Here is a 21,687-nt window from a genome sequence, read left to right on the forward strand (position 1 = left end):
TTTGTGGGCCAATCGTGGGCGTTTTTCTTGCAGCTCGGTTTTCAAACGGTCCAATAACGATGAATAATATGCACCTGTAATAGTTTTACCCTTTTCCAGATAGTCGATGAAGGTTATTCCTTGCGAATCCCAAAAGACAGTCGCCATAATCTTTCCGGCCGAAGGAACGGTCTTCGCCTTTTTTGGCGCAGATTCCCCCTTGGTAACCCATTGTTTAGATTGTTCTCTGGTCTCAGGAGTGTAGTGATGTATCCATGTTTCATCCACAGTGACGAAACGACGCTTAAAGTCCTGCGGATTCTTCTGGAACAGCTGCAAACCGTCCTTGCAACCCTTCACACGATTTCGTTTTTGGTCAAGCGTGAGCAATCGCGGCACCCATCTTGCGGATAGCTTTGTCATGTCCAAATGTTGATGCAAAATATTATGTACCCGTTCATTCGAGATGCCCACAGCACTAGCAATCTCACGCACCTTCACTCTTCTGTTATCCATCACCATATCATGGATTTTATCAATGATTTCTGGAGTAGTAACCTCAACAGGGCGTCCAGAACGTTCAGCGTCACTTGTGCCCATATGGCCACTCCGAAAATTTTGAAACCACTTATAAACTGTTCTAATCGAAGGTGCAGAGTCACCATAATGTTTATCAAGCTTCTCTTTAGTCTCCTGAGACGTTTTGCCTTTCATAAAGTAGTGTTTAATCAACACACGAAATTCTTTTTCGTCCATTTTTTGAAAATCACTCGACTTCCTCGATTCAAACGAATGCCAAACACAAAGAAATAGACCGATCTGGCTGAAACTTAGTGTGTGTTCTTCCAAGAGATGCTACTAACTAAACATAATTTCGATACGCGCCAGTAGTGCTATCTCTCTAACTTTGCACGAACTTTTCAAACGACCCTCGTACTTGCAAGTTTAAATCCAAATAAGTTTTAGAATAGAGAGTTGTAAATTCGTATTTTTTACATTAGTTTGAACGCCATAATTAGCGATGTCTTTTTTTTTTTAGTTCTTGTCGTTTTAATCGCATGTGCATGGATTCCATGTAAGTCAATGTAGAATCCTAGCTAGGATATTTGACAGTTTCTGCGCAAGAAATTGTTTTAGATAAAGTGGAGAGCAAAAAGTTCCTCTGAGAATTAAAATTATCTATTCAATTTACAATTATTTCTTTTAATTTCAATTTTCTAAAAGAATTTTCTCTAGAAAGTGGTGTTGCAAGGTTCAAGAGGGTCTTACTGAAATAGAGAAAGACCAGAGAATGGCCATACCATCTGCTTCAGAGAACGGTCATGTAATGAGGAGAGATTGGTTGCACTTCCTTAAGAAACACCGGCTTGGTAGAACCTTCATTATTAATCCAGATCTTAAGAAACTGCCTTCATGATAGAATGTTTTTTAAGCATAAGATGATTGTCAAATACTAGTTAATAATTCAGTTAAAAATGACTGATAGTTCATATTTATAGAAAATTAATAGCTAAAAAAAGGACCCTCAAATTTTATATAAACAATCACTTTTGAATAGGAAGTTACATTATGGTGACTAGATCTAGATAAAGCGCAGTGCACTATGAAATGTCCATTGTTAAATTTTACCATTATTATATCTCTGTCCGTTTAAGAAAGACCTCGCCATTAATTATTTCCTACATATTGTTTATTCTGTCCGCTTTTAAAACAATTAGCCAGACGATTGAAGAAATTAAAGACTAAATTTTAAACCTAAACTCGAATTACTTTTATAAAAATTGTGTCAACAAGCGAACGACTTCTTCTTACTTCAGAGTTTAGGATTTATTTCAGATTTCAAAATGTATTTTACATTATACAATTTGTAAAATCGTACAATACAAATTAGTAACTTAAGAGGGACGTCCAGAACTGCCCCAAAATGAATCCTCCTAGAATATTTTTGTTTGAAATAAAAGTGATAGTTCTACGAAAGTAGAGTATAAAGATTAAGTTTAGACGAAATCGTAGCATCAATTTTTTTGCAGATAATCAGCAAAAAAGTGGGGGAAAAATACACACTAGGTACTTTGGGTTGAAGCATTATCTTCGAACTGTGGTTTTAATTAACTCATTTAATCTCCTTCAATGATATAAGAATCTAGAGCGTAGATCTAGACAGCATTTTAGTGGCAAGAGTATCAGAGGAATGGAGTATACTTTACAGGTCTCAGTATCAGAGCGCTGTTAGTTGGCAAAATCTATTTAAATAAAATAAGATTTCCGAATAAGTAATTTGATCTCTAAACTACAGTCGAGTCGCTGGATAGAACTTAGTCATTTTTTCAATTTGTGAAAACTTTAAAACAAATGTTCGGGATTCAAAACTTTAATCTGATCGCAACCCCTTACCTAATTAGTAAGAAAAAAATAGAAAATTTTAATAAAATCAAAAAAAATGAAAACGATTTTAAAATTGGTCGTCTTAAAAAAATAAATTAATTGACCAATTTCCTTTAAAACAATTCAAGTTCAACCTCACATATAATTTTTAGAAATCATTAAAAATTCATAAAACGAACTCTTAATCAACATACAAATTATATAAAACTACGAATTAAAATTCACTGGTTATACCCAGGCTAAAATTATGGTGGTAACTATATAACAAACATCTTTAGATTCCAACAGCCAATAAGAGAAGTATTTGTACGTCATCACTTTCTACTTTAAAGGAAATGAAGTCAATTTAACTGACCTATCAAAATTTAAGATACATGTAGAATTTGTTTTATCCAAGTAAGATGAACAAGTCAAAACAGGTTGAAAACGTACATTGTGAAGCTGTTAATAATTACATAAAAATGACAACAAAATAATTACAAAATTGACCGTACACGTTCACTCACAAAAGAAGGTGATCCTAAATATAGCTAAATGAGCATCTCTCAAAAACAATTAGTGAATCATACGTAGACATTTAATTTGTTTTTCTGTAACATGTGCGTAATATTGAAATTACAGTTAGTACCTAAAAAAAAATTATAATGTTTACTAAACATCACAACTTTCTAAAATGGTTGAAATCAGAAATAAAAAAAAAAAAATCAAATTTGAAATTTAAATAAAAGATTTGGACTTCAAAACGGTATTTCTTGCAAAAAATACAAAATATGTACGGTCGGAATATCTTCTCTCATCACAAGATAAATAATAATTATAATTAATAATAGTAACAATAATAATAATAATAATAACACGAGGGAAGGGATTAGCTATGAGGTTAGCATACTGGACTCCCACGCGGAGGTCCCGGGTTCGAATCCAGCAGCTGACCCTTAGATTTTCTCTTCCTAGGAGCTTCTTACAGCTCACTGTCCGGTGATGGACAGTGTTGTCTGTAACGAGAGAACACTGTCCGGAGGCCGACAGTGCACTGGAAAAAGCTCCGGGCGCTAATAACCTCAGCTGTTGATGCGCCAAAAAAAAAAGAAAAAAAAAAAAAAAATAATAATAATAATAATAATAATAAAATAAGAATACGTAATTAATTATCTAAACCTAATTTTTCTCTTTAAACGGTGAAAGTTTAAAAGACAATATTTTTATTAATTTATTTTTCTCAAATAAAATTAATAATAATAATAACAGTAAGGGAAGGGATTAGCTATGAGGTTAGCATACTGGACTCCCACGCGGAGGTCCCGGGTTCGAATCCAGCTGCTGACCCTTAGATTTTCTCTTCCTAGGAGCTTCTTACAGCTCACTGTCCGGAGGCCGGCAGTGCACTGGAAAAAGCTCCGGGCGCTAATGACCTCATCTGTTGATGCGCCAAAAAAAATAAAATAAAATAAATAAATAAGAATACGTAATTAATTATCTAAACCTAATTTTTCTCTTTAAACGGTGAAATAAAGTTTAAAAGACAATATTTTTATTAATTTATTTTTCTCAAATAAAATTAATAATAAATATTAAAAGTTAATCTGCAGTTAGTCTATCCTTGACCCACAATACAACATTAACTAAGACTAGCTATTTACGCAGGTGATTCGCTAAATTTTTTTAATGGCTGACTTTAATACGAAACTAGCAGTAAAATGTGATCTAATTTCAAATAAGATAATTTAAAAAATGAAATAATTAAATGTTATAAAATAATTGGAAAGATTTTCTTGAACAAAGCTACTAAGAAACGTCAATTCGATTAGCAAAAATTACTTTTAACCATGATAGTAATGAGTAATTTGGCCATATTATTTTTAGGTCATACTTGACTAATCTCTCTGCGTAATTAAAAAAGGTTATTGGTTTAATTTCTTGAACATTTTTTTTTCTTTTTTTGGCATAATCAGTATTAAAATTAAAAGAATGATTTACTTTATTGTTGTCCGCAACTTTTAGTAGAATATTTTTCATGAAATTAATTCGTAACTTTTTATGATTCAAACACGTAGCGAACAATACAAGAACAGAATACTTGTTTCTGCAGCGGCATTTGTGGGTGCCAGTTGTATCATGGATTTTATCTGTGGCAGAACCTAGTTTCTATATGTTTCTGACCCTTATTGGGTTCCCATAAATCAACAAAGTTTCAAAATTTAATTAATAATAATAATAAACGCGTCCTATATCGCAGATAAACTCAACAATATTATCCACCACTGCCAACTAAATCAATCATATTTTCACTTATTTTTCTTGATAAAATCCCGAACATTAAAATTTTGTAAACGCAAAAAAAGAAAAAGGAAAAAAAAAAAGCAATAAAATGAAAAATTGCATATTAAATTCAAAAATATTACGTAAGCAAAATTAACAATGCAAGTGTAAACATAAAAACAATTAACCTGCATAATAATTGTTGGATTTTAAATTTTCTATTTATATTTTCAAAAGATAGAAACAAAATTAATTATCCATTTAATTTTAAGCAAAACTCACAAATCACCACCGCCCACATGATCGGTGATCTTTTTCTATTCGTAAAAACAATAAGAAAACATTATAAGTAATAAAAATAATTCTCTTCTAATTTACTATTAAGATTAGTTATTGATAGTTTTTAACAACTATATTTACATGGTCATTTCGAAACAGTTAAATATTTACATATCTACTATTAAATGAACATGTGGTTTTACGTAAATATTGTTAGATTACTACGTGAGAAAACTAGTCTCTATAGATTCTGTTTTTTGTTGTTTTACCTACCTGTTGTGAAACCAGGTTTGTTATGGTAGATCTATGGTAGACAAATAAGATGTATTAAGAAAAAATTTAAATACTTTGGTATGATCATAATATTCAGTAAAATTCCTTGAGAAATAAGAATATAAAAAAAAAAATAGGCTAAAATTTACAATTTTAATGTTATAGGCAAGAAAAATTGTAATTATTAACAGAAAAATATCTGCCATATACAGGGTGAACCAGTAAGTATTGTCCATAGGCCTTCAGTGTGTAGTACATCTAAAATGGAGTTCAATGACGTATTGGCCAACTTCATATTTTCCACTGTTCTTGAGAAACTTGTTAAACTAACACTGTTTTGTGCTCGTGAATACGTTTCCTTGCAAAACAAACGTAATTTCTCATACGAAGATAAAAGGAATCCTGGAAAATGATATACCTTTAGAAAGCCCATTAAACAAGGAAACTTTTTATAAAAAGTGGCCAGCACCTAGGTCTGATAATGATCACATAAGGGCCTAATGAGTTTTCTTCAAAAATTTCCGATTACTTTTATTTTTCCAGCATATAGGAGGAAGATTGAAGCTGTTTGGAGAATAACTTATGCTTCGAAATGGTGTCAATTTTTAGAAAATGTATCTGTCTTTCTAACCGTATCATCAGAATTGAATTCGGACTAAAACTTTCTGAGTAATAACATTTTTATTGGAAAAAAGTAATGATTTTAGAAAAGTGACGTCACTCAAGAACAGTGGAAAATATGAAGTTGGCCAATACGTCATTGAACTCCACTTTAGATGTACTACACACAGTAGGCCTATGGACATTACTTACTGGTTCATCCTGTATATAGATATATATATTTATGGTGGTACACCTTCATTATTTTTTTTAAAAAAGAAGAAGCTAGTAATCAGTTTGAAGTTAAGGAACATAAAGATAAAGATTCATTTTTCTTGCCCTTTCAAGTTGATGACCACCATAAACTCTAATCCTGGGTCAATTACTCAAGATAATAATTTAGATAATCTTTGCTGCCTTTCATTTTGAGGGCATCGACTACTTTTTAGGTGATTCAGGATGTTTGATTTTTATTTAGTTCAAAAAGTTTGAAAAATAAAGAGAGATATAAATCAGTAACAGGTCATCCAGATGTCCTTCTAATTATGGAAACAGGGTTTAGTTGGTGAAGATACTATTGTAAAATGAAGCAGGTTAGATTTCCAATCTATTAACTATGGTCCATTCGTATTATATGAGAATATTAGAAAGTGTTGCTCTTAAACGACAAGAATGCGATCTATCAAGAACAAAACAAAATTATTTTATTTTAAAATTTAAACGAGCAATAAAATAGTGTAATAAACAATAAAAAATTTCCTTATTATTAATGGTTTTGCACTGAATTAAGAGAAAAATTGATTATTTAATTTCTAGTTGCAGGTTTTTCCTCACCCTTTTTCCATGTATTCTTAACCTGCTCATTTTAACCTTTCTAATTAGGAAGGTTACAATGTTTTGTACATTACACTTCATTTATTTTAGTTTTTGTATATATTTTTATTGATATAAAGATTTATTTGTTATTATTTATGATTATTGAAGTAGTGCCTAATCTAAGTAGGTTTCTGATCTCACCAGTGAAAACACAGAACTTTAGCTTTTTGGGGGCAGTAAATTGAGTGCTCGGTTTTGTGGTAGAAGGATATGAATACTTAAATTCTTATTTGTGAAAGTTAAAAAATTCTAGTTTACAGCTGATAATATTGGGCGCATTCAGCAGACAAGAGCGCTACGGAACTATCCGCTGAATGGTGCACTTTTAGCATCGCTCACACAACATAATTTTTCCAATTTTTTTGGTAATTAAACGCAACTCTCCCAAAATTACCAAATAATTATTAAACCTTCTTGTTTGTAACAGATGTAAAATTACTTTTTTAGCCATTTCGTGTATGCTTGAGAACATCTAAAGCTCTGAACATTTGATTTTTCTTAGAAAAATCACTCGGAAAACTACTTATTTCCCGATATTAAGAAAAAATACTAGCTTCACTGCCTTGGTAATATTTTCAGTAGAAAGGGGATGAAAAAATACATAAAAATGACCTATCTCGTGCTCTTCTTTCGCTTTGATAACAAGTTAAAAAATTGAAATATGATTAATAAATAACAGATTTTGAAATGGCCTAGCACTTTTTAATTTAAAAGACGAGTTGTTTTTTATTGGACCGATTCCTCGCCAATATTAATTCGAAAAAAGGTTATGTTTAGGTTATATTAGTAGCAGAGCGTTCAGAGAAATAAAGCGCTCCCTTTGGGAGCGATCTGGTAGCGCTCTTGTCTGCTGAATGCGGCCATTAAAAACAGCAAGAACCTAATGAATCAGGTGGTATCTGAAGAATTGAAATTTAGACCCTGTTAGAATCTGTTCAAAGTAAGTTTCTTAATTAACTCTTCGTTACATTACAAAGTCGTTCGGCTACAAACCTCTTTCTGTTTGAATTATTTTATAATATATTTCGGGACAGCCATTTTGTTACTTTTTGGCAATTAAACTTTAATGTTTACATGTTTAGTGTTCTACCATTTCGAAGGAGAATCAAGTGAGAGCAGTGTAAGAGTGGTAGCATCAATTTTTTTGGAATTAAAACTGTCCGGTAGGACAGTTGTATAAGGGTTGACCATCAAAAACTGCACGAAAAAGCGTAACGTTGAAAAACACCCAACTTTGACAATTTTTTTCTCTTTTTCTATAAAAGATAAAATTCCCAAATTTTCTTTAAATCTTACTCCAAACCCTCCTTTATAACTGTAATTTTTTTGCAACCACCCAGATCTAATAGGTTTCGAGAAAAAAGTTGCCGAAAATGAGCAAAAATGGCTTTTTCAAAAAATGTTCTTGTTCTTGTTCTTGTTCTTGTTCTTATTCTTATTCTTGTTCTTGTTCTTGTTACCTTTTTTGTAAACAACGTAGCGCCTAAACGCGTGAACCGATTTTCATGAATGAGGTGTCATTCGATTCAATATTTTATGTAGATGTGCCTTTTGGGGGTCCCGATGCTGTACATCGAATGGGAGAGGAGTTAGCCCCCTTTATGTAAGGCCCCCTCCAAAATTATTATTACTAATTACTCTGTAAATCTTGGCCCGATTTTGATAAAATTTGGTAGGATGATAGGGTTAGGGCTCCCCTACGTAACATTAAAGCGGCGATCAGCTCTTACACTTGTTAAGGGGAAGTATAGCAATCGTTTCAAATTATCGACACGTGAACCGATTTTTATGAATGAAGTGTCATTCGAATCGAAATTTTATACAGATTTGCACTTTAAAAGTCTCGGCACCGTGCCTCATAAGGAGGGGAGTTTGCCCCACCCAAATAAGGCCCTTTCTAAAACTATTATTACCAATATTTCTATAACGCTTAGTCCGAAGCTCCTCTACGTTGCTGATTCTCTTGCTCCTACTAAGAGGAAGTACTGCAATCGTTTAAATTATCAATGAGTGAACCGATTTAAATCAATGAATTGTTCGATTAAAAAATCTTTGCCTCTTTGCCTTTTAGGGAGAAGTACTGCAATCCTAGTTTATTTTTCTTACTCCTCTTAAAAGGAAGTACTGAAATCGTAGTTTAATTTTGCTATTTACGTACAAATACCTTCCTATGTTATTCAAAACGCTTTCTCAAAAAAATTGTTATTGAGGATGGTTTGGGAGCCGCAACTACAATCATTTTTTAAAAAGATCTCTCCAGTGGTAGTTAACACCTTATCAGGTTATAATGATAGAATTGCTTATTCCAAATTTTAAAAAAATCTGTAAAGCAGATATGTAACTTTGTAAAATAGACAAAAAGGAAAATCTATCCAAAAGGTACAAAAATCTCCTTAACAAAAACTTACAGTTTAAAATGTTAAGTATAAGGGTTGATTAAACGCCAAAAGGTACACAAATCAGCGAGTACCCAACATTTCATTAATACTTCATTAATATTTAAGTAATTCTACTGCATTAATTTTCATTAATAAGTTATTTTTTAGAATTTATTAGATATCACAGACCCTTATGCTGGCCACTTCATTTATATTATTTTTTTGTTATAATTATGATAAATCATATATACGTACATGCATGTTAAAGTAAAGGATAAAGTTAGAGTAGGCTACTGTTTTGAATTCGTCTTACCGAAATATTCGTGAGCACAATTAACACACAGTTAATAACAAGTAGATTATTAAACAATAATTATTCATTTCTCTATTGTAATTTAATTTAGTCCCCCTAATTTTACTTATAGTAAAATACTGGAATAATTAGCTGTCCTAAATATATGCATATCTTATTTACTTTATATTACATATATACAACATTGTAGGAAGAACACCTAGATGGAGAATGTAATTGAAGAAAACTATATTATTTGCGATAAAGCCAGATAATTATTACCTATTATTATAAACGTTTGACTACTTCATAAAATAACAATTACTTTAATCGAAGAATGAACTTAAACCGACGATTTTTATTTAAGAAATAAAAATAAATAAATAAAATAAACAAAATCATTGATGTTTGTTGGTGTAAGCATTTTTTTAAACAAGGTTTTGAATTTTTTAGCCTCATATTTTTATTTTATTTTTTATAACGTTTTTCTTTTTAACCTGTAATTAATAGTTTGATTATTATAAATAACTAGATATTACAGTCAATCTACAGTGCTACTTGAACATATATTTTGTAGACGAAAATGGCCAGCATAAGGGTCTGTGATATCTAATAAATTCTAAAAAATAACTTATTAATGAAAATTAATGCAGTAGAATTACTTAAATATTAATGAAGTATTAATGAAATGTTGGGTACTCGCTGATTTGTGTACCTTTTGGCGTTTAATCAACCCTTATACTTAACATTTTAAACTGTAAGTTTTTGTTAAGGAGATAAAATATATGAGTTGGTTCTCTTTATTTCCGCAAACTTGTCGCTTTTTAATAGCTTTTGAAAAGACTGAATATTTTATAATTTGCAATTTTATGGTTTAGTAACCCATAAACCAGATGCATGTATAGCACAATAGCTTGGATCTAACAATACACGTTTGTAGTCAAAAAGCTACACATTGAAAATTAAGTAAAAAATTAATTCAAAGAAGGAATAATCATTGCTATTCTCATAAAATATTATCGGGTTGCTATTCTTGGGTTAGATGGTATGAATACTTATATCCGTTTCTATAAACAAATAAGATTTAGACTTCATTTAAATGAGATTCTGGTGAACCAGAATGACGGGCATACTGTCAAATGAAACTAGAAGTAAATCAATACATTTCGAGCGATGTAAGATGGCTAACGAAGACAAAGTAATTTTGTGAAAGGGCAATTTGGCCCTCTACAGTTAAAAGAGATTAAATGTAGTAATGAGTGACGAAACGGTTTTGTAAGATATGGGAGCTATTTCAGGGAAGGGAAAATAATAATTTAAAAAATTGAAATTTAAATAAGCTATTCAAATCAAATTAAAAAAAAAATATATATTTGCCCTGAAAACATAAATACATCTCAAATGAGACTGACATTAGATATTCTCTCGTAAATAAGGAGGAAAAAATGTTAATAAAATTTTCTGATCAACAATCTAATTTTACGAGGGTTGTTTGAAAAGTCCGTGCAAAGTCAGAGAGAGTTAGTAGCATCTCTTGGAAGAACACACACCAAGTTTCAGCCAGATCGGTCTATTTCTTTGTGTTTGGCATTCGTTTGAATCGAGGAAGTCGAGTGATTTTCAAAAAATGGACGAAAAATAATTTCGTGGGTTGATTAAACACTACTTTATGGAAGGCAAAACGCCTCAGGAGACTAAAGAGAAGCTTGATAAACATTATGGTGACTCTGCACCTTCGATTAGAAAAGTTTATAAGTGGTTTCAAAATTTTCGGAGTGGCCATATGGGCACAAGTGACGCTGAACGTTCTGGACGCCCTGTTGAGGTTACTACTCCAGAAATCATTGATAAAATCCATGATATGGTGATGGATGACAGAAGAGTGAAGTTGCGTGAGATTGCTAGTGCTGTCGGCATCTCGAATGAACGGGTACATAATATTTTGCATCAACATTTGGACATGACAAAGCTATCCGCAAGATGGGTGCTGCGATTGCTCACGCTTGACCAAAAACGAAATCGTGTGAAGTGTTGCAAGGACGGTTTGCAGCTGTTCCAGAAGAATCCGCAGGACTTTAAGCGTCGTTTCGTCACTGTGGATGAAACATGGATACAACACTACACTCCTGAGACCAAAGAACAATCTAAACAATGGGTTACCAAGGGGGAATCTACGCCAAAAAAGGCGAAGACCGTTCCTTCGGCCGGAAAGATTATGGCGACTGTCTTTTGGGTTTCGCAAGGAATAATCCTCATCGACTATCTGGAAAAGGGTAAAACTATTACAGGTGCATATTATTCATCGTTATTGGACCGTTTGAAAACCGAGCTGCAAGAAAAACGCCCACGATTGGCCCACACTAAAGTCCTTTTCCATCACGACAACGCACCAGCTCACACCTCAGCAGTTGTGGTCGCAAAATTAATGGAAATAGGGTTCCAACTCGTTTCACATCCCCCCTATTCTCCAGACTTGGCTCCCTCGGACTACTATTTGTTCCCCAATATGAAGAAATGGCTGGCGGGAAAAAGATTTTATTCAAACGAGGAGGTGATTACAGAAACGAATGGCTATTTTTCAGACTTGGACAAATCCTATTATTCGGAAGGGATCAACAAACTAGAGCAGCGTTGGACGAAGTGTATAAGCCTAAAAGGAGACTATGTTGAAAAATAAAAAAGGTTTACCCCAAAAAATTAAGTAGTTTTTATTTTTGCACGGACTTTTCAAACGACCCTCGTATATTATGCGCAAATAAATAATTCATCCTCATTTTTATATTGTAAAATGTTGCTAATATCTAAAAACTCTTTCTGAGATTTTCGTCAAATTGTAAAACATAAAATACGAGTTCTTCTATTAAAAATTCACTCTCGAAACAACTACTAAGAAACAAAAGTATTGTAATAATAATATCAACAAATAACTTTGTACAATTGTTATCTTTTAAACAATCATTTCTCCCAATTATTAATAGTTTAAAAAAGTTTTATGCTCAAGTTATTGAATGGCATAGTAAATACTAAGTTACCGATAATGTTTTCAAGGTGTTTCTTATCGGTAATGTGCGAAGGACAAAAAAGAAAATCTCTTATTGTGTGCATTGGTAATTATAAGATGCACTCATAAATAAAATTGCTAATGTATTCAGCTGTGGCTTAACTCATCTTTTAATTTTTATGCAACATTGAATTTGGTTATTTATTATTTTATTTAAAAATATTTTTTTTTTCAAAAAACGAGACTTAATTGGGCATAAGAACTGAATTGGAATTTTTTTTTGGGTTTTTAAACAAAGAAACTAATTTAATATTTGAGTTTATTTGATTAGATCAGATCACTTCCGGTGCGTACAGAAAAACTAGCCATTTTCAAGAATAATCTGTTAGTTGAATTATTATAAACAGTTTGCGCATTGAAATATTATTGCAGTGTAATAAATTTAAATTTTCAAAGAATGTCTAGGCCATCTAGATCATGAATGTTTACGCAGGTGATTATGTATTTGACAAGATGCTTTCGTTGAATTTCCGCTGGTAAGTGCGCTACTGTTGAATATTTCAATTTCCTTCAAAAACAGCTAGCATTGAATAGTGCGCTTTTAAATGCAATTTTGCCCACAAATAGATAAATATTTTTATCTATTTTTGCCTTCTGAAAGAGCTCTTACAATTTAATATACCCGGAAATGCACTTTGTTAAATATTTTCTATCATTTATCACCAACGATTTATGTACCAGAATGCACTTTGCTCAGTATTTTTTTTTCAACTTTTTCCAAATTTAATCGATTTACGTAAACTTAGAATGAGAATTTGCTCATAATTTATTTTGGTCAGAAATAGTACCTATAATTTGTGTTTTGCATTTGCCTTGAAAATGCTTACTAAATCCTCTTTTATATTTTTAGTTAAAAATGAAAGCCAATTTTGATCATGCGAATAGTTGCAGTTATCAAATTTAATAGTCTACTTATTTTCTTAAGTCTGAATTGGAAATGAAAATTACTTATTATTGATTATAATATTTCACGACAAATGAAAAATGAATTCCTATTTAAATATTATCTCCTTCTTTCTTCACTTACTTCTAACAAAAAATTGAGATACAAACCAAAAGATCACAGTTAATCTTTTAGAAGATTTTATAAGATATTTACACGTCATTATCAAACACGTTTACCATGTAATTGAAAAATGTTTATTATGTACACATCTACTAGAGACTACAACCTACCCAGATAAAATAACCTAAAGCTACTAAGTAACTCACCTCAAAGCAAATATAAACTTTAACAAGTCTTTTACCAATGAGAAAGTCATTAAAAAAAAAAGTAACCAATAGCAGCCGAACAAATAACTTTACCAACAAGTAACTCGAAGTAAACACGAATAATAAAATTATAATATGTAAATAAGTGAATTGTCAGATTAAAGAAACATCTAAAACTCTAAGAAATAGTAGAGGAAAGACGCCAATGCAGTCACTTGTCTGGTCTACATCCAGTCCTAATGTGACTAGAACTACAGCATAGGAATGAGAGGATAGAAATTTACAAAATGAACCACTTTAACCTTACAGGAATTACCGGTTTTCTGTCGTAAAAATGTTATAAATTCTGAATTTATAGTGTAATTTAAAAAATAAAAAAATCATATATAACAGAAAATGTGCTGATAAATATTAAAGAGATCACAATATCTTTTAAATATCTTACTAAATTTACTTGTAAATAATCCATTAAAATTTCCAAGAGGTTGGAATAGCGCGCATTGTAATAAATGTTATTCTTTGAGGAATCTTTTAACTCTCTTACTAAATTTACTTGTAAATATGATCTAAATCTTCTCTCGCCATCGAAATTATGCAAAAGACAGAAAATAGTGAAAAACCAACGATTGAATATCAAAAAAAATAAAAGCGAAACTTACTTGGAATTGCCAGTTGTGTAGTTGATAGTCCATTGTGGATTATTGATATAGATTTATCATCAAAATGTTTCATATTTAACTAACCGACAATAAAATACCAGGCGGCGATACACTAACTACACCAGTCACTGATATGTATTAGAATGTAAATTCTTTACTGATACGAATTGTTTAATATTTAAAAGATCGTACGGAGAGGGGGAACGCAACTGGGCGGAGCTTAATTTCTTTATCTACTAGTATACTACGTCACGTACGTTAAATACTTTTACGTTTGGAAACCACAAGTAAGTTTTATCCTTTAGTCTTTTCCTTAACTGGTATTTCCCCAACTTGGGGGAGATTCTGTGTATAACCGTTACTTAGTTTAGTTTAATATTCTGTAAAAGTTGATTGTCCGCAATTTAATTGTAGGCATTTATAAATAATATAAGCTGAAAGAACAAGTATTAGTCACCATTACAAAACAACAAAAGTTTATGTGAATACTCACTTGACTTTATCTTTATGTCTATTGTCATTTTTCTTTCTTATGGATTTGCTTCTGACAGAGGATTTTTTATTAAATGCTGCTTTTAATTAAGCTACACAAAAATTAAAAGGTACATTTTGAATCTAAAAATTGTTGTTTACAAATTATATCTTTGTATTTCTCCGGATAAAAAAAGGGGAAATCTCAAATGTATCAGCAATCATTTTAGACCCTAGCTTTTTTTTTAAATCTTTTATTGGAATTTACAACTGCAACGATTGTTGCAACAAGCAAATGTGGTACCTGATAAAAAAAATACGTGAAGAGTGGAGAAGGCACCCAGTGGTGTCACTCCAGTAACTTGCTCTTGCTATACTGCTCTCACGATAAGAGTAGATCACGAGGCCATCTTCTCTTCAATCTCCTTAGAGGATTACCTGGTAATATGGAGGAAGATAGGTGTTTTATGAGAGAGGGTTAGGATGAACTGCTGTGGAGGAATGAAATTTGAGAAAACGACTGTTGACAAGAACCTGTAATGAAAGGGATTTTGAGATCATTATGGATGGTGAGGTTAGATACATAGAACGGAGCGTTAAGAAGTTATCGAAGTATTTTTGACTGTAATATCTGGGAGGCGTAGTGAGTTGGATCGCTTAGTCGATCCCTATACTTCGATGCCGTATGATCAAATAGGTCGTAGTAGTAGGTAGGTATAGGCAGTAGATACGTATAAGAGTCTTTTGTTATGTTGGTTGAGTTTCGGTCGTTTGTTCTGGCGAGAAGTTTTTGTAGCGGTGGTTAGTTTCTTGTCTTTTCACTGAAGTAACGGGGGATTCCATGTCAACCGTTTGCTTCTAGGTGCAGTCCAAGGTAGCGTACTGAGTCCACAGTTGGTACAGGAGTTTGGTTCAAGATGATGGGAGGTAGGATTTTTCCGTCTAAGAGTAAATACTATATATTTTGATTTCGTAACGTTAGTTTTGATTCGCCATTTGAAAAGCCAGTCCTGTAAGTGGTTGATGTGTGTTTGTAGAACTCGTGTAACGATAAGAGGATCGGAATGAGGAGATAAGATTGCAGTATCGTCAGCGCAAGGATGGTATTTGGATGTTGAGGTATAACTGCAGTATATAAGGAGTAAAGAAGAGGACCTAGGACACTGCCCTGAGGAACACCAGCTCTGGCTAGATGGATATCAGAGTCTGCTGCTCCACAATTGACTCTGAAGTATATTGATCTTTTAGGTAGGATTTGAGGATAAGGTAGTATGCATGAGGAAGAATCTCCCACAGCTTAAGAAGTATTTATGTTCAAATCTTATTTAGAAAAAACACGACTCTATTAAGATAATGGTGGATTTTAGCAATTGGTATTGCTACAACTGGGCCCATTGCTGCAGAAAAAAGTAATAGATATTTATTTTACCAGATAATTGAGAGTGACGGTGCCTTTGTACACTGTCGGTCTTTCCTGTCTCAGTTACAAACAGCAATTGAAAATACTCTTTAATTGCTTTTTTCAATTCTATATTTTGCTATTTTTCTATTTGAACTTTTATTATAGAGTAAAATTAAGGAAAAGTAAGATTTTTCTGTTTTCCTTATAGGAAAAGATTTCCCTCCCAAGTAAGATGCCCATTTCGGCTCATTAAGATAAATCAGTTGGAAAAGTGGATATTCTCATGTCTAATTATACTTATACACTCAGGTGAAGCTCAAGGTTGCATTTTAAGTGCATGTACAATTATAGTTTATTTCGTTTAAACTATTTGAAGTCATTACTCAGGAGGGATGCTTGTGAGTCACCAGGGAGATTTATAACTGACCAACTGGTTCTTGTCTCTTCCAAAATGAAGAACTTGAGAGAATTTGGGGAAATCCAACTGCAGAAAATTTGGGGGAGCTTCGCAGGGTGTATGTATGTTGTACTAAGGAATGGTGATCATCTCTAACTGGCGAATCCACGCTTTCTTGAGGAGAGCTACTTTTTTAACAAAAGATTAAGGAGGTCTTTGGAGAGGATATTCTAATTGGCTCTCCCGTGAGCCTTTATCCCATTAACTGCCAGCTAATAATTGTCTAAGCTAACTATAGGGACAAGAGCAAGAACTTTTATTTTGGTGTAAGCCAGCGTTTCCCAACCTTTTTTTGGCTCGCGTACCACTTGGTCATCATGATAAATTGTACCACTTCGTAAAAATGATTGTATTTCGAGAAATTTGTTATAATTTATTTTATTATAAACTTTGTTAAGTATAAGATTTTAGTTTTAAAACTTTTTTTAAACAATTAAAAATTGCGTACAAATTTTTCTCTTAAAAATTATTAATTAATTTACACAGTTCTTCTTTAGGATTATTATATTTGTGCCCAAATCTTCTAAATTAATTTCTTTTAAGCATTCAACTACCTGTAAGTACCAATTAAATTTAATGTTGCTTGGATAGAGCTTACTCATTACAATCAGTCTCTTTAAGCAGATTTATGCTTAGTTATAATTTAAGTTCTGTCACATGATAATTCTATTCAATTTTCTTTATTTTTTTATCGATAATGATGTAGCTTTTCCTAAATTTTCTTTATAGAAGGGGCTTGAAATCCAATTATCATTTGTGTTTTCGGGTTTTGGAAAATACTCCATGAAAGACAATTTTAATCCTGTTAAATGTGCTATTATATTTTCTCGTATATCTTGAGACAGACTAACCTTATTATTGTACATATTAACAACTTTACTGTATAATATTATTAATTAAAATAATTTTTATGGATTATAAGAAAAAACGTTTCTATGATATTTTTATGATTTAATTTTTTAAAATTTTGTATGTCCGCCATTACTGATTATTTTTCGCATACTACCAGGTTGGGAAACGCTGATGTAAGCGGCGTTCCTTTAGCTCTTAAGACGTTTTTTTTTGTTGCGCATGCTCTTTCGAATTCGCCGTTTAACTCAACATAACCTTAAAAGCAATCTTCAGGTAAAAAGTATTTGACAAAAACAGCCACGAAAAAGTAAGATATATTCTTTAAAATATAGAAACAAAAACATTCGGTTAAGTGCCACTTCAAATTCTGAAAATTTTGACCGCTAACTTTTCGCCAAGTTTTGTGATAGTATTCCGAGCAAAGTAGCGATAGAAATTTGGACTTTCTGAAAACCACTGTTTCGGACTTAAGCAATGACCTATTTCAATATTTGTGACAAAATTTTCACATAAAAATAAGAAATTGAATAACGAAAAATGAAATTTTTTAAATATTAATAATAATAAAAAGACTAGAAAATAGTCGTTGAGAAAAAATATTTAACAAAAATAGAAAAAAACAACAAAAAACTAGCTAGTATACTCTGGCAAACTCCAGGACGGACGATCACGGATTAACGTTCTAAGAATCATGTTTCTTAACACGTTCTGTTTACACCAACTATGAGCGAACATTTCATACATTTTCACGAAACAAATTTGGGGAAGAATTGTTGGGATTTAGAAGTTGGGTTCGTTCGCTTGTTGAACACTAGAACTGCTCTAAAGATCTTGCGAGAATGGTTACTTTGTTTTGTTACGTTGCTGAAGAGTGATTTGTTCATCAACGGCAACCTTTGTGGAAGGATCTATTTGGTTACAGTGTTGGTGGTCCCCATTAAAAACAATAAAAAGAAAATAATAAAATTATTTTGAAAGAGAATAAGGTAACCACAGATTAGCTTTAAAATAAGATGATACACAATCTGACATTGACAATGACAATTGAAGTGGAAAAAAATTAATGACAAAGCAGAAGTGATTCAATTTTAAAGACAATTCGCTCTAATGCATCTGTAATAACCCCATCTTTTGGTTTTTCTATTAAAAAAAAAAAATTAAAAAAATACGTTTGCAGTTTCCCCAATTATGTAAGTAAACAATTCTAGCACAGAAAACTGAAGTTCAAGATCAAAGAACACAAAAAAGAAAAAGCAAGATGTTTATTCCATTGCTTTTGATATGCCATTTAGATTCTTTGGAATTCGTCTCAAGGTTTCTTTAAAATAATAATAATCAACATCACCACCTGATGGGATTTCGATACAAAATTTTACAGCAATTCATGATTTTTTTTGGGGGGTAAAAACATCTCCAGCTTTTTTGTTTTATTTTCTTTTCTAGTAGCAAGAGAAATTTTGATGTCCCCTGAGTTCTAAAAAGTGGTTTTACTGTTTGGTTTGTGTATGAAACCAACGTACCTCAAAAACGATTTGGTAAATGCATTATATTTTGTAATGCAACATTAAGACCCGGCAACTCCTAGTTTCCTCTCTTATATTCCCCCATTTCGACTATGGTTGTTTAGTGTATGGCGGTCTATCTGGTGATATTGAAGCTAAGCTTAAGCGCCTCATGAACTGCTTCATAAGATTTATTTTCAGCATTTCCAGAGACTCTCGCATTTCGCACTGCTACGATGAGTTGAAGTGGCTTTTTCCTGTCTATCGCCGCCAATATTTTTTGGCTTCTTTCCTTTTTCAAGTCATCCAGTCTCAAAGGCCTTCCTATATTTTTCAACTCCTTAAGTTTAAATCCTCCATCCATTCCCGTAACACTAGATCTCGCTCATCTGATCTTCATATTCCCTCTCACCGTACCTCATCCTTTGACAAGTCCTTCCTCATACGTGCTACCTCTCTATGGAACTCCTTGCCTTCATCTGTCCGCCATGCTCCTACCCTATCCATCTTTAAATCCCGTCTATTCAGTTATCTCCTTTCTATTCAGCTTCCTCCGAAATTCTAATTGTTTTAATTTATTTCCTTAATTTCTGCTGTTTTATTATTTTATTTTTACTTTCATTTTCACTTATTATATTTTCACTTTTGTAAATATTTATTTAATTTCTGTATAATCACAGGCCAAACTATTAAGGCCTCTATTTGTTCCTGTATTTATTCTTAGGGGACAATTGTCCCAGAATAATAAATTTCTTTTCTATTTCTATTTCTATTTCTATATTTTCACTTTAAAAGTGTCTTTTCTTATAGTTTAAAACAGAAATATTTCTGAGAATGTATTTCCAAAATAATCTAGCAACCTGATTATTCTAAGATAAACTTTAATAATAACAGACATTATAATACTTCGTATAAATTTTTTAGTTTAACAACTGATCTACAAACTTTTGTTAATTATAAGAATATATCTGAACTATTATAAAATTAAATATAAAACTTAAAGTGTAAAATCAGAAATTAAAGAATATATTTTTCAACTTTTTTTCTGTCTAAAACATATTCCTCCGCGTGTCCCATCACTCCAGTTCCTCTTCGATGACTTTTTCCAGGAGAGTCTTGGACGACCTCTCTTTCTTTTTCATTTTAAATACCAATTCTAGATTTTTCCTCAGGCAATCATTCATCCTGTCTCCTCCTGACATTCCCAGTACCATCAAAGCCTTTAAATACAATTTAGTCTACTTTGGTGTTCATTGTATTTCGAATAACTTCATTCCTGGTTCAGTTTCGAAACCTGAATTTTTTTTTAAAGACATCCTGACCGCTTCATATGGTTGTGTTGTCCTACTAAGTTAATTCAAGGCTGACTAGGTTAATCTGTTGATTATTGGGTTACATTTTGTCCGTGAATAATGAGAGGCTTTCCTTAATATCCTAAAAAGAACCTGAACCACATTTTTTTAGCGCCGTAAAAAGTGTCATTGTAGGGAAACCTAAAAAACGTTTCGACGCACAAATTTGAGTTTTCAGTAACTCAGGTTAGAATTAGGCGGAAAATTACACGATTAATCACTTTGTATAAATTTTACTACAAGATATTGAGGCCATTTAAGCGATCTTAGACCTCTTAAAAAGGCCGCTGTAGACGCGTTAATACATGCATCGAATAAGTCTGTTGTTTAGGTTAGACAAAGAAGAAGTAGCGGCACTACGTATATTTGGTAAAAATTTGGAGAGTTAACACTTGCATTCCAATAGAAAAAAAAATACAGGAGTTGTTCAAAAGTTTGGAGTAGCTAAGATCACACACATTCTGATCAATCAACCAATCTTACAAATGTAACTAAAAAACTTATTTATATGGGAATTGGTTTATTAAATAAACAAAAACCTTGGTTTTTAAGCCCAAAAACAAAATTTACATAATAATAAGCACAAACGGGTTGGTTTAGTATGTATAACAAAATCGTCAAAGTTGGAAGTTTAAGATGTAAGATTTGGTTAGAGTAGTCAAATGTTTTGGGCCCGGCATAAACCCAAATAGTAGTTTGGTACGTTTAGGTGTAACACCACTAGCTCTACCAATCCACAAGCCACGGAGCGAGCATTCTTTCTACTCCAAACTTTTCTTGGTTATTTCTCTCAAAAGTTCGATATATATATATATATTTAAATTTATTTGCTATTCACAATCTACAACAAGAATAAAATGCAATCAGTGAATGTGAATATAAGAAGTCTTCATGACTGGATCAGCTTGAGGAGAGAAGCTGCCCTCCGGCAACACTCTCGCTGGAGTTTCTTACATTACTGGAGATGGTCACGAGGCCAACAGCGTTTCTGTCGTCGTGGAGGACGATCTGGAATCGTTTTGAAGGCAAGATTTTGAATAAGAGGATTTGTAGAGAATGGAAAGGTAGTCAAAGAATTTTCTATATTTAGATTTAGATTCGTCAGTTGTGTGTGAGATTTTGAGATCGTTATGGAAGGTGGAGTTAGAGATGGTTCCTAATCTGGATTCATTGTTAGAAGTTTCCCCGAAAACGAATTACAATTCATGATTTAAGAAGTTTGATGGCAGAATTCATTTCCCTGCACTTCTGGACGCTGTACCTTTTCACATGCCAGCTCGCAGTACAAGTGCATCAGTGAGGTTTGCGGTCATTAAAGCTTACCTTTAAGAATAGCGATGTCTTTTCAAGAATATGGAATTCAAGAATTTGTGAATGAAATATTCGTATTTCTTGATT

The 21,687-nt window shown here is 32.3% G+C and overlaps 1 protein-coding gene across 3 annotated transcripts in view; it reads right to left on the reverse strand.

Moving 5' to 3' along the window:
* The window catches only part of LOC141460916 (sodium-independent sulfate anion transporter-like), a 174,801-nt gene that overhangs the window by 24,408 nt on the left and 128,706 nt on the right, over positions 1-21,687 (reverse strand). Inside the window, exon 1 of one of the 3 annotated variants that reach the window (XM_074141371.1) lies at positions 14,254-14,408. The exons of the other annotated variants lie outside the window; for them this stretch is intronic. Coding sequence (XP_073997472.1) covers positions 14,254-14,326 — 73 coding nt within the window. The 5' untranslated portion in view covers positions 14,327-14,408. Of the gene's footprint in view, positions 1-14,253; positions 14,409-21,687 lie in introns of those variants that run through there. 3 annotated transcript variants of the gene reach the window in all.

The sequence above is a fragment of the Rhodnius prolixus genome, unplaced genomic scaffold (genome assembly GCF_049639745.1).
Source record: "Rhodnius prolixus isolate KJV_2025 unplaced genomic scaffold, Rpr scaffold_6, whole genome shotgun sequence".
NCBI classification, from domain to species: Eukaryota; Metazoa; Arthropoda; class Insecta; order Hemiptera; family Reduviidae; genus Rhodnius; species Rhodnius prolixus.